Raw genomic sequence first — 14,699 nt, 5'->3', positions numbered from 1 at the left:
ATGCAGGAGGCCGATGTGCCCCCTCGTGCTTCCGTGTCCTGCCGCTGACTAGGGAACAAAGCGGCAGACCCGCTGATAGCGTCCACACTACTGACCTGAGAACTAAGTTGGGAAAAATTATTCGTGAAAGACGCAGATGTGCCCGGGCGGGCACCATCGTCCTGCTGCGTGCTGGTAAGCAAGGGGCCAGGAGCTCCCCCACTGCTAGTCTGAGAACTAAAAAGGGAGAAATTAGAGGAGGTAGATGCCTGACTATTTTCCAGAGGAGTCTCGAGGACACAGGCCTGGGAGCTGGCAGCACTATTCTGCGACGCCCGGTTCGCAGAGGCGAGAGAGACACACAACGGGGCCAAAGTACTGCACAATGGACCTAGCTGATTACAGATATTCTGCAAATTAGAAGCCACCTGGGCCAAGGCTTCGGGGTTGAAAGCCGGGGCAGGGCCTGCAGCCGTGAGGTCAGTGTTGGCTGGGGGGGCTGCACCCTTGGATTTGTTGCGCAGGCTGCGGCCAGCCATGGTCCTGCGAGCTATAGCGGGCCTAACTAAGGTAACAGGCAGAGTTGAAAAGAGCCAACAAGAAAATAATGAGAAGAAGCGCAAACAAATAGGAATTAACTTACTACGTGCGTTAATTAATGCCCACGCAACCCCCAACCACGTTTAAGCAAGGCCCAGATATTTAGCAAGGTCCACCAACAATGCAGGGTATTATATAATTAAGCCAATTAATTTCCTTGATGCCGTAAAGCAACCCCGATACCAATCAACCAAATACCTGATGAATTAATGAAAGTGAATTAATCAAAAGCCACACAGGTAGAGATAAACTGGTTAAACAACAGCTGATTGATAAAGCCAGAAACCAATGTCAAGCAATTAAATAAAACGGTAACTGAAGCACCAATAAACTTGGGTAAAACCTAGCAATCCAATTTGTAAGCACTGACCGAGTACCACAGAAGCAAGGCTCAGTTTGGAAGCGGACAGAAGAGGAGCCAGCAAGAATATGCGGCCAAGCTTGCCGCTGAAGTGACCCTCCCAAAAATGGCCGCTGCAGCCGGCACACGTGGCCACTCTCAAAATGGCGGCCGCTGGGAATCACCCTCTCAAAATGGCCGCTGAAGCCGGCACACGTGGCCACTCTCAAAATGGCGGCCGCTGGGAATGACCCACTCAAAATGGCTACCACAGCCGGGACACGCGGCCACTCTCAAAATGGCGGCCGCTGGAAATGACCCACTCAAAATGGCTACCACAACTGGGACACGTGGCCACTCTCAAAATGGCGGCCGCTGGCAATGACACGCTCAAAATGGCTACCGCAGCAGGGACACGCGGCCACTCTTAAAATGGCTCCCTGCGCTGCCTCAGCCAGCTCACGCGACCACGGGGGGTGTTTCTAGATACTAAATATTAATTCCCGAATTATTAATTCCGAAAGGTATGCAATGGCCCGTGCGCGGGCTAGCTCACCCCTCAGCCGATGTAGCCCCGAAGATTCCGGCGCCGCTGGCGGAGCACGAGCGGGGAGGCAGCCGCCTCGACCCTGCAGGCGATGGTACTCCCTTGCTGGACCGCTGGAAGAAGAATCGAGGGCTGGAAGCGCAGGGGGGGAAGCGCAATGCGACGCAGCAGGGCGCGGCGGCTCGAACAGCAGCCGCGGCACGAAAGACAAAGGGCGCTCCGAGACTCCCGCTCGGAGTAGACGTAGCCCCAGGCGCTTCCTTCGCAAACAGGGACCGCAGGAGAGGCCCAGGAACGCCGCAAGAAACGCGGGGGCCTGCGGGCGGCTGGAGACTCGGTTCCCTCTAACGCGGAGGCTGCCAGCGGCTGGGAACTCGGCCGAACGGAGGCAAGGAGGCGAGCGCGCTCGCAAGCCGCTTCCCAGCTGATCGGCGCTGCGTGGGGGGGGAGCCGGCCGCGGCAGACGAGGGACGATCGAGGCTCAGGAATAACGAACCTAAATAGGAAGGCAAACAAACAACAAAAAACAAAACAAGCAGCCAGGCAATGAAGGCGACGAAGGCAAAGCAAGAGCTGAACTTCTTGCTCTAGGATCCGGGGCGAAAGAGGATGCGCTCCCGCCCCGTCCCAGTTTAAATGGATGGAAGCCCCGCCCCGGCTGACCCGATTGGCCAGCCAGCTTATGACGTGGCGGGGATTCCCCCTCTCGCGAGAGGGCTGAGTCTCAGCCCCCTCGCGAGGGTTCTGTCGGGCCAAGCCCACAACCCCACCTCCGTGTCAGCGGAAGTGGTTTTATCAGGCAGCCAGGCTGGAAGATAATTAATGTTATGCTACCAGATATAAGGAAGGCTCACCAGGCTCTTCAAGATCTCTCAGTTGGCTCATTAAGGTCTCTGCCTCTTAACTGGAATAACTAGGATTCTGTTCACACACAGAAGAGATTTTCTGTCCATTTAATGTGTGCAATGATGTCCCAATGTACATATGTGTGCTTTTATAATGAGAAAGCAGCCTAGGGTGGTTGCAACTCTTGAATGGAGAAGGTGGGGGACATGTGCTGTTCAACTCCTTCCTTGCTGGCTGCTTCCTTGCTAAAAATTAGCCTCCAGCTCCATCTGCTTTCCCCCTGCTGGTTCCAGGTGTGCAATTTAACTTGGTAGGTTTCCTTAAATAGCATTTATTTGCTGTTTTGGTCTCCAGATTCTCATTGGACAAGGATACAGGTGTAATCACTTTAATTGGCCGGCTGGACTTCGAGACAACCCAACGTTACACATTGACTGTCATTGCCAGAGATGGAGGTGGAGAAGAGACCACAGGGAGAGTCCGAATTAACGTCCTAGATGTCAATGACAACGTCCCCACCTTTCAGAAGGATTCTTATTTGGGGGCTCTGCGGGAAAATGAGCCTTCAGTCACTCAGGTGGTCCGTGTGAGGGTAAGAAATTGTAGCTTAGAAAGTCCAGATGTATGTATCTCATGTGTCCAGAATATGTAGAGTGAACATTAACCAACATGATCGCTATGTATGTTGCTAGAAACTATGTCCAGATGGAACTATTTTTGCAGGTAATGTGTTCTGAGAAATGTTCATCAAGTGTACAAATTACATCAGCATTTCAGAAACGGGTTTGTTTTGTGGGGAGGGGAGCAATCCACTAGAGACAAAACTTGTCCTGAACATTCTAGGGTAGTGCTCTTTGGGTTTTTTTGCGTGGCTCGGTTTCCCCATTTTATTTTCTTTCATTCCCCCCCCCACTTGTTTGCAGCCTTCATTTCCCTGATTATCTAATGCTTTTGGGAAGAAGGGAACAAGCCCTTATTGCTGAAGCAACCAGGCCATGCTCTCTCTTGTAGGGAAGCCCATCTCAATGCAAATCTCACTGAAAGTTATGGCAGTGTGGAGAGGAACAAATTTGCAGTCAGATGCCTATTGGAATGGAGGGATCATTCCCCCCCCTACATTGCAGTATTGTTAATGGTATATACTTTCCTCTTTCCTTCAACCCTTGTGACCCACCCCAATATGAAATATACTGCACTATTTTACAAAGGGGTGCAGAAAAATGCCAAAATGTAAGGTGATCATTTTGTTCTCAGGAAACGATTATTTTTACAAGACATACTCCCCTGTTTTAGCTCATCAGTATTCAAGAGGAGGAAGGTAAACAAGCCGCATAAAGAAAATTGGCACTGCCTCTCCTGACAGTAGCCCTATGGCATACCACAGAAAACACCTGCTCCACTGGGGATAATAGTATGCAGAGGTTTGGGGCATCATCATTATTGATCAGCCTTCACAACAGATTCAGATAAGCCATGAGAGGCAGATTAAAAAAAGAGAAAAAAGGCTGGTTAAATAATAATTATATTCATTTTATCTCCCATTATTTATGTGTGGCTTCCTTGAGATGTTTTTGCCTATGTTCCAAATGATTTCTTAAAAAATTAAATGATGTGTTTTTGGAAATCATTTATCAGGCACCCAGAGCAGGAAGTAAAAGCATAAACAACAAAAACTCTTGAGTTCTCTTTATGTTTAGAAGACTTATGAGAGGCTGAAATTTTTAATAGGCTAACTTTGATCATGTGATTTATACAGATTTCCTGAGAAGGACAGGGACAGAGTTTATGAGATCATATGATTGGATATCTAGATGAAGAAGCTATGGGATGAGACCAGTAATAAGAATGCTGAAATGCAGTGGTTAATTTGCAGAGTCTATCTGAGGGAGAGCTAGAAATAACTAAACTCTGGGGTGAACTTGGTCACCCCGGAGTAGTTGGTTCATTTGTCTTATCCTGTTAAATGTAGGAAGATTTGTATTCTACATCAGGTGCAGATATGCTTATGCATAAATATAAGCCAAACCACGGTTTAGTGTGAATGAGTAAATAAGTGGCTCCTGGAGAGGAGATTGTGATTGATGGCTTTGCTCCTCCGCAGTCCTTTTGATGCTGCCTTGTGCAAAGCTGTGGTTTGGCTTGGCTTAGTGTGTTGTCCGACCCTAGGCTCATGTTTTATCTGTCCTAGACAAATTGTAAGTCATAGGACAAACCTTAGTTTTAGCTCATGGTTTGTTTGGAGAATGCTAAGCCACGAGCCTAGGTTTGAATGACACAACTTAGCACAGGATCTTAGCACAGCAGCAAAACAAATGGAGAGGAGCAAAGCAGCCACAATCTCCTCTCCCAGAAAAGACACATTTGCTCACTCATTCTTAGCAATGGTTTGGCTTAGCGTTACTTGTGGACTGGGCCAGTGGTTGGTCATTTGTATGCATGTGTTTGGTAACTGCTTGCTCTGAATAGTCATTCTTAGCAGGGGTAAGGCACTTTTTTTGTTTTGTTTTTTAAAAAAATATTTCAGTTCGCTTGCCAGTTGATGCTCTGTGCTCATGGCAAACAGGAAGCACAGTAGTCACGTGAATTGACTTTTACACATAAATGCAAACTCACCTCTAACACAAATCTTATTTTTGAAATCTCTTTCTTGAAGTTCACCGTCTACTTTACCCCCTTTTGTCTCTTCAGCTTCCTAGCTGGTTACACATAATAGAGCAGTGGTGATATTCTAATGCTGGGAAGCTTTGCCACAAGAACACAGCACTGTTCATGGAGGCAATTAAACAGAAGTGAAATAGGAGTCAAGCATATGAGAAGGAGAAAGCCTGGAACCCCTTCCATCTCTGCTCTTTCAGATGTTTTATATGACTCTTGCAACCTACCATGCTCCACAGTTCTTTCTGTTTGCTCCCCATCTTTTCTGCCTTAACTATGTACTTCACTAGATACCATGAATTTTTGAAAGTGGTAGTTGGGGTCCTCAAAGTGAGCCCATGAATTCAGATCCAACCTCTAAATGAGTTGCTACTCCTTGCCAATCCACATATCCACACCCACCCAGCAAATAGAGTTTTGCCCATGGGGAGGGCAGGAGGAATTGGTGGCAAGGAGGCCAAGCTGGAAACCTGATAGGCCTTATAAGCTTCAGCCTTAGAGCCTGGCCACTCCTAATTAGGGATAAATTTGATTGTGTTCACATTTAAAGGTGGATATACCTAATTCTCACATTCCAAAACAATGTGGGAATTGAGCCACGGCCAGACTTTGAAATAAGATAAAGTGTGCATTAAAATGCATATATTAGTGACAATGCATTATATCAAATAATTTTGTTTTGCAAAAATGTGTGTATGAGGCAAAATTGCATATAAATTTGTGTGTGAGGAGAAACTCACATTAAAATGAGGACTTAAAACAAACAAAAAAATGAGCCGAGCTTAAGGCCAAATTTAGACCTACAAGCTTCTCCTTCCTACAACAGCCTCTTTTTGCCACCAAGGCTGAGTTGGAATAAGTAAGCTTGCTTGGAGAGGGGTGCAGGTTTGTGGGAAAAACTCTGAGCTTTTTGTTGAGAATTATCTAAGAAAGCATATACAGTGGTACCTCTACTTACGAATGTTTCTACTTACGAATGGAGCTCCGTCCGCCATCTTGGATGTGGTTTAGATAGGATTTTTTCTACTTACGAATTTTTAGATGCGGTTGCTTCTACTTACGAATTTTTTCTCCCAATGCATTCCTATGGGATTCGACTTACAAATTTTTTCAACTTACAAATGTGCGTTCGGAACGCATTAAATTCGTAAGTAGAGGTACCACTGTAGGGAAAATGAGTTCATTATGAGGTGACTCAGGTAGCTCTCACTATGCTTCAGGCCCAGGATTTACTGAATCAGATTTCATTACCCTCCAAGTGATTGGGAATTCTCTTGAGGCTCTCTGAATTTCAGTGATAGGATTGGAAGGGTGTTATCATTTGTCTAAGTAACCAGAGCACATGAGGTAGGGAGAGCTGTCTTCCCATTACTCCTGAGTCCCTGTATCCTCTCCGCTTAGGAGTTTCTTGTGAAAGCTGCAGCAGCATAAATGCGCCATTAAAGGGAGATGTAGCCTTTCTGATAGGAGCAGCACTTCCATTTGGATGTGTTTGAAGTGCATGAATTGAGAGCGCATCCCGCTTCAGCCCTTGTTCATTGGCATTACAAAGCTTACGCAAGCTACACAAATGTACACAAAGCAATGAGCAGAGCAGGGAAGAAAGTCAGGAAGATTTCCCATTATTTGAGCTGCTCTAAATGCAGACTCAAAAGCATATGCTCATTAGAAAGAAAAGATTCATCTGAATGCACTCATTACTCACATTATTCTCTTTTCAGTCATTCAAGAGAGTGACTTTGGGGAGGAAGGCAGTTGGCCTGTATCTTGCTGATGATCCCAAGCTTTTCCCTTAGACAATAAAGATTACATGTTTCTGTGAGCACTGTTTAGAGTAGCCTCAGGGTGTGTGTGGTTTTAAAGTGATCTTCAGAGTGTTTTCACACTGCACAGCTCCTTTCCGATAAACTGATACTCTTTGTAGGCAGGCAGTTTTCACCATCAACAAGTTTCACTTGGGGAGCAAGGGAGTTTCAGGAAGGCTTGAGCCTGCTACTAGGTTTGTCCAGTTAGAGTTATTCCCAGCCAGCAAATCTTCCACGGCCCGTCATTGGGAGCAGATTCGTTAGGTGGAGACGTGTTCCTGCCCCCTAGTCAAAGTGGCAGCTTAGCTTTTCCTTCCCAAACAGTAGACCTGCTCTTGAAGGATTGGCCAATATTGCTTATAGCACCTTTTCCAGTATCATGTAGAACCTAATCAGTCCCTATTCATTGAAAGAATGATTTTATCACAATAAAATTGACAACTGAAGCACTAAAACAAAAACAAAACAAAAACCCATCAGCACCCCTACCCAGAATATGCTGCAAATTTTGTTTTGTGTTTTTTTTAATTAAGGGTTTTCTTGGTATACAAAGATATGTGCAATGTCTCTTTTGGCATTTTTACAAATCAGTTTCATTTGTTGAGACTTATTGGTTAGTTTTTCTAGTAGGGCTGTTTCCCATACTATTTGGTACCATTTGTCCATGCTTACTCCTGACAGGTCTTTCCAGTGTCTGGTTATGGTACTTCTGGTTGCTGAGAGTAAGTGGGTTATGAGTTCTTTGTGATGCAGGCGGGCATTATTGTCCTGGAAGATGTTTAGCAAGGCCAATTCTGGGGTAAATTCTAATGTTTGTTGGGTTATTTTATCTATTTCTCTTATGGTTGTTATATGCTGCGAATTTTGCTAGAATTTCATGGGAAATATCTGAGAAACCAACTAAAGCTAACATTTGCATTTATGCATTTCACACTTCTGTGAGGAGTGAAAAGTTCCAGGGACAACACTGAGGCTTCCTTTTAGAGAAGTGATCGCTATAGGCATATGGTGTTTTTGCAGCATTTGGTCCATTTATAAATACACAAGTAGTGTATAGTTGGAGGCAAGAAGCATGAGCTTCCCTATAGCAGTTGGCAAATCTGTTTCCCCATTATCAGACCCTCAGAAAGGTACTTGCATCCCACGGCACCTTCAAGTTACAGCTCATCTCTCTTGTTTTCTGTCTCTCCCAAAACTCCTGTTATTGAGACTTAATTCACACACAAAGATGTTTGATCAGTCCCAACCTGTTCCGGGAGTGGGGAAGTATACACCAATTTCCCTCCAATGGGTCTCACATTCCAGGGATGAACTCTCTGCACCTCAAACATTAGCTCCTATCGAGGAACCATCAGCGAGCCATTCCTGAGCATTAAAACTCCCCAACAAAGAAATTGGCTGGCATGGCTTGGCCAAACTCCATAAGAATATTCACACTTTTGTTTATTAATGACATCTATAAGTTATTTTATTAAACACTTGGTGGTTGTGCTACAAGGTCTTGTTATCTAAAAGCTCCAATAACAGTAGGTAGGTAGATTAGATTAATATTAAATTATTTCTTCCAATTTTTACCTAGGCATCAGATGAAGATTCTCCTCCGAACAACCAGATCACTTACAGCATTGTGAATGCTTCTGCATTCAGAAGTTACTTTGACATCACTTTGTCTGAAGGTTATGGAGGTGAGTGCAATACAGTGCATGTGTGTGCATTATGCTTCGACTTTTAAAATGCCTAATGTCAATAATTGCCAACACAGGCTTCTTGCCTTTTCAGTGATAAGCGTTGTCCGCCCTCTGGATTATGAGCAAGTTCCCAATGGTGTTATTTATTTGTCTGTAATGGCTAAGGATGCAGGAATCCCACCACTCAACAGTACTGTCCCCATCACCATAGAGGTGTTTGTAAGTACAAACAATGCCTTCCCTTTATGCTTCCCAAAATGTATGTTCTTCCTCTGAGCAGAGGAGATGGTTCTCCTGATACTTTTTTTTCTTAATTCTGTTTTAGTATTAACACTGTATTAGACACACACACACACACACACACACACACACACACACACACACACACTGCCTTGTTATCTAAGGGTGATTTCAGATGAATATTTATTGTGGGATTGTTGCTTCTTATGCATGCAGTGGTGGCACCAAGGGGGGAAATCAGAGGGTGGCGACAGAAGGAGCAAAGTGTCTTTCTAGGTAGGCAAGTTGTGTCCCACATTTTATGATCTCTGAAAGAAATATACCAGTATATATTAATGACAGAGACCAGGCCGGGAAGGGGAGGGAATCAAATGAGAGTTTGAGTTCCTTCTTGCCGGGCGCTTGCCCCCTCTCTTCCCCTAGCGCCAGGTATGCATGCATGCGAGTTACTGTTGTTGCTGTTGCTGCAAAGCCCATATAATGTCCTGGATCTCAAAACGCCAGCCTGCATTCTTCTTCCCCCAATTTCATCCACCACCACCACCACCCCCAGATTAAGGTAAGGGGAAAATAAATGGTTGTCAACAAACCCATTTGCAATATTTCAATGACCCATTTGCAAATTAAGCCCTTGTCTAGAAGTACCCTAAGACTCTCAAAAGCCACAGAGCAAGGTTTGTCTGCTGCTATCTGTTCAACCTTCCTTAAACCCACTCTTCAGCTGGAAGAGAAAAGACTGCCGGAGAGGCTTACAGATATCACTAACAAGAGAGTCCCTGCTGCCCTCAGGGTTGCAATCTAGAAGAAGAGCTCCATATCTCTCTCTCTCTCTCTCTCTCTCTCTCTCTCTCTCTCTCTCTCTCTCTCTCTCCCCTATAGACTAAGCAGCTACCGGTAGATGACAGTCAAGGGAAGAGCCTGATGAAATTGGTCTTTCCACAGAGCCAATAGAGATGGAGTAGCCACCAAATCTAGTGGTAGTAGCAGAAAAGAGAAAACTTCTTGAGTTATAGACTCAGGAGGACCTTAATACTCCCTGGACCTTAATATTCCCTTAACCTGGAAGGTCACAATTGATTTCTATTTAGTCTTTCCTTTTTTAAAAAAACAGAAAGAAATGGAAATCATTCCTAAGAATGATTCCATCCTTAGTATTCTTGAAAACTGTCACCTTGCTTTCCAGCTGTATTACTGAGGAAGGCAGAAGCTGAAACACTCAACGAAACAGTTTTAGGCATATCTCTGTTTTCACATAACTTGCCTGGAGGCAAGGCCTTTCTTTCCGTTTCGTCATTGTACAGCACGTACTTGCTTTAATTGCTTCTCCACTCTTGGCTTTTAACTACTGGTTCTCAGCATGGCCCAAGGCAGGTTGCCCCAGCATCCCTGCCATCGCACAAATATATGGGCAAGTATTAGGAAGTGGACGCGTGGGATGAAAAATTGGTAGCTATACAGTGGTACCTCAGTTTAAGAACAGCCCTGTTTGGGAACTATTCAGTTTACGAACTCCTCAAAACCGAAAGTAGTGTCCTGGTTTGTGAATTTTACCTCAGTCTAAGAACAGAATCTGAACGGTGGAAGGGCACCGGCGGCGGGAGGCCTCATTAGGGAAAGCACGCCTCAGTTTAAGAACAGCTTTGGTTTAAGAAAGGACTTCTGGAACGGATTAAGTTCATAAACCAAGGTAGCACTGTACTGGCAGCACTGAACACTTGCCATTTATTTGATCATGCAGATAAACTCATGCACAGTGTAAATAATTATGGAGTCATGGGCGTTTATCGCATCAATAGCTGCAATGTTGCAACTTGTTCACTGGCATGCATCTGCATTGAAATCAGGGCATATGAATCCCCAAATGTTGCTCCTCCAGAGATGACCTGCTTATTGAGCACTTGTCCTGATTTGCTTGCACGAGTTTTGTACTCAGGTTATCCAAGATCCACTCATTATTGAATATTAGTCCTGATTTGTTTGTGGGGAGGTTGTGCAACCTCCCATCAGGCAGTTCTTATTCCAAACCTTTTGGTCTCTCTCTCTCTCTCTCTCTCTCTCTCTCTCTCTCTCTCTCTCTCTGTGTGTGTGTGTGTGTGTTTAAGTGGATTTGTTACACCAGAATGCACTCATGTTCTCTGGCCTTAGTTGGAGGCATTTTTTTCAGAACCTCAGTCATGTTCGCTGGCCCCAGTCTCCTTTCTTTCTCAGAGAAAGACTTGGAAAAGGAGAATGCATCACATGGCAATCCATCATTCTCCATTCTAGGACTTTCTAGTCTAGAGGATGTGTCGTTACTCAACTTCTCAGGCTCAAAGGGCACCCCCTGCTGCAATACTTACTGTCCCTTCCCTGACTGCAGGAGGCAGCTTCTACAGAGTCAAGCAATGGTCCTTTAAGAAACGCAGATAGCTCATCGGAAGTGGGAGGCTTAACATCAAGCCTAGACCAACCAGCCTTCACAAGACCTCAGCATGCTACTGAGGCGGCGCCTGCCATAGTGTTCTGTCCAAGGTGCTCTTTGCTATGTCTGTTGTGATCCTGAATAACCTGCCTTGACCCTTGGTTTACTGTATGTGACCCTGGGTTTCCAGTAAGTGCCAATTCTCCAACCCATCATCCCATGAGCTAGGACAGGTTGTTCCCAGGACAATAAGATACTGAGGGGCATAAGAGAAGATATGTAAGAAATAAATAATAATGACAATAATAATGACAAATGTTGTTTGCAACAAAATTTTGCCCTTCGGAGTTCTCTCCACCAAGATATTCCACCCAATCCTTCCCCCACAGTAGACACTCAGCATTCTCATTCCACATGGGGTGGTTTTGCTTGGTTTGCGGGGTCTGGGTGTGCAAACATTGGTGTTCCTCCAGGCCTTCTAACACCTCCCTATTATATTAGTGCTCTTTTGACTTTAAAAGGGTAGGGCTTTGGGAAATGAGTTTATTAATATATAGATGGTTGTATGATTATTATTTATTTATATCCTAGTCTCTGCCTTATGCATTGTCCCTTTATGCATTTAAGTGACTGTCCTGGTGGTCCTAAGCATTTCCTTTATTATTGTTATTAATTACATTTGTATACTGCCCTTCATCCGTAGATCTCAGGGAGGTTCAAAGCATAAAAATACAAGATAAAAACACAAAATACATAATAAGAACAAAATAAAACAATACCCCCCACCCCTTACACTACTCATCTAATTAACACCCCCCATCTTTCTTCTCCCTTTATAAAGAAAAGTTCTTGAGCCAATGCCTTCTTTTCAGCAATTCTGTTCTTCATCCTTTCCAATCTAGCTTTTGCTCCTTTCATTTAACGGAGACTGCTCCAACTCATCTTTCCAATGAACTCCACGCAGCAAAATCTAACCATCTTTTCTTTGTGGATCTTCTTCTTCTGACTCTTCTTTGAGCCTTTGATGCAGCTGACTGCTCACTTCTTATTTCGCTTTCTTAGCTTTGGCGCCGATTGTTTTCTCATGGCTTTCGTCATATCTGTCTGATCACTCCCTTAAGGTTTCTCTCAGTGGCTTCATTTCTTCATCTTCCCCCGCTTTTTGGAGTAGTACACCAGGAATCAGTTCTTCTATTTGGTCCCATTGTACAAGCCCTTACTGGCTTTGTCCTCTCCAGATGTTGTGCTGAGTGGGACTGCTGAGAGGGGTAGTACAAAACATTTGGAGGCACCAGGTTGGTGAAGGCTGCATTTATACATTCATTTGGTTGTTGGGGTAAGGGTGTGTCAAATCTGCCTGAAGGTTCCATGTATAAAGATCAATGCAATTATCATCACCATCACCATCAAGATAGTACATCTATGCTGTTCTTTTCCTGATCTTTCTTCCCATTCTTTACAGCTTACTGCTTTACTATTATTATTATTATTATTATTATTACAGTGGTACCTCGGTTTATGAACGCAATTGGTTCCGGAAGTCTGTTCATAAACTGAAGCGTTCATAAACTGAAGCGAACTTTCCCATTGAAAGTAATGGAAAGTGGATTAATCTGTTCCAGACGGTCCACGGAGTACTTAAACTGACGCGTTCATAAACTGAAGCGAACTTTCCCATTGAAAGTAATGGAAAGTGGGTTAATCCGTTCCAGACGGGTCCGCGGAGTACTCAACCTGAAGCGTACTTAACCCGAAGCATGGGTGTAATTGGTTCCGGAAGTCTGTTCATAAACTGAAGCGTTCATAAACTGAAGCGAACTTTCCCATTGAAAGTAATGGAAAGTGAATTAATCCGTTCCAGATGGGTCCGCGGCGTTCGTAAACCGAAAATTCGTAAACCGAGGTGTTCATAAACCGAGGTTCCACTATATTATTATTATTATTATTATTACTTCTTGGCCATTTTCAAAATCACTCACATTTGTTCCTGATAATGGTACTGCTTGTTCTTCTCCTCAGCTTTGAAATCTTGGAATACTTTTTGATTCTACCTGCATAGTCATCTCATTTTTCATTACTATATCTAACACTGGCTCTGTTTTTTTCTCTACATTACCAAAATTCATCTCTGTCTCCTGGTATTTTCAGTGTTGGTTTTTGCAGCATACTTTCAGTGCTGAAAGTGTGGAATACCCTGTTTCTCATATTTTAAGACATACCCATAAAATAAGCCATAGCAGGATTTTTAAGCATTTAAGGAATATAAGCCATACCCCGAAAATAAGACATAGTGATAGGCGCAGCAGCAATGCTGGCCGCGGCAGGAGGAGGAGGAAAAAAATAAGACATCCCTTGAAAATAAGCCATAGTGTGTTTTTTTGAGGAAAAAATAAATATAAGACATGTCTTATAATATGAGAAACACGGTATGTGCCAGTGCATCTCCTTGTGAAGAACATTTCACAATGGCAGTGCCACCACTAAGAAGGCCTTCTTTCATGTTGTCACCCACCTTGCTTCATTTTTTTAAAAAAACAAGTTTTGTTTATTGAGTTTTCAGATATAACAACATGCAAACAAAAGAAACAAAGAGCAGCATGTGTTTGCAGCACAATATTGCAGTTGGGATAAAATAGAATAGAAGGTTTGTTACACTTTTGCAGACATCGTGATGAAACGTCCACGAAAGGATGTTTTGGAAGTAAGAGTCATGTAAGGCAGCCTCAGCAACTCTTTTTCGGGAATCCCTGGGTAGGAGCTCCACAGATCCTCCTCCCACACACACACACACGTTTTGAAATTTAAGAATGTATCATGTCTTTAGAAGCAATACTTGGAATCTCATCTCTGCCCTCCTCTTTGGTAAAGCTGGTAGTATTTTGGAGCAGGGTGCGGAAAAGATTAAGATTGTACGCTGCTCCATGGTTCTACTAACTGTGGAACTTCAATCATTGGATAGTGAGTTAGAGTGGGTTGTGGTGATACCCTTGTTTGTAAGAGCACCGTGTTCCATTTGTGTTCCAACTGGCACTGGCAGCCAAGCTCAGAGAAAATCCTGCCAGCAAGTCCTTCACAAACTGGGCGCACGTGCAAAGAGAAGGAAGAGGGGAAACACACTGGGTGTCTGACTGCAGAACGACTTCATTCATTTCCTTCTGCATGAAGTTCAAGAGGATTAAATGAGTAAATTCTCTGGTTTCCATCCCTCCCCACCACCAGAGATCTAAAGGTGCCTGAAACCAAGCCGCTCTGATTCTGACTTGAATATCAAATGCACATTAGCCCTTGAAGTGATTGAAATTATCAGTCATTCAATCAATCACAGCCAGCTGTTTATTTTTCAAATGCTAGCTGTCCCTGGCTGCTGTTGTCCTGAATCCTGATACAAACATTCTTATCAGGAAAGGCGATGTACACAAATATATATTTATTGGTAGCAGAGTTCAGGTTACTGTTACTCCACAGGATTAAACCAGATTGTCAAAGCACAACAAGTATTTTGATTCAAGAAAACTCAAGCTCAAAATAAAGTATTGGCAGTGGAGTTTGCTCTCTTGATAGCCTTTCAATCTTAGCTGCATCCTAATAAGATCTGACT

At 44.0% G+C, this 14,699-nt stretch overlaps 1 protein-coding gene across 1 annotated transcript in view; it reads left to right on the top strand.

The window, feature by feature from the left end:
* CDH23 (cadherin related 23) overlaps positions 1–14,699 on the top strand; it is a 397,278-nt gene that overhangs the window by 238,141 nt on the left and 144,438 nt on the right. Inside the window, exons 15-17 of the mRNA XM_060274909.2 lie at positions 2,667–2,904; positions 8,352–8,457; positions 8,552–8,679. Coding sequence (XP_060130892.2) covers positions 2,667–2,904; positions 8,352–8,457; positions 8,552–8,679 — 472 coding nt within the window. The remainder of the gene's footprint in view (positions 1–2,666; positions 2,905–8,351; positions 8,458–8,551; positions 8,680–14,699) is intronic.

This window comes from Zootoca vivipara, chromosome 5 (genome assembly GCF_965207765.1).
Source record: "Zootoca vivipara chromosome 5, rZooViv2.hap1.1, whole genome shotgun sequence".
Taxonomy (NCBI): Eukaryota; Metazoa; Chordata; class Lepidosauria; order Squamata; family Lacertidae; genus Zootoca; species Zootoca vivipara.
This window is presented reverse-complemented; position numbering and strand designations above follow the sequence as displayed.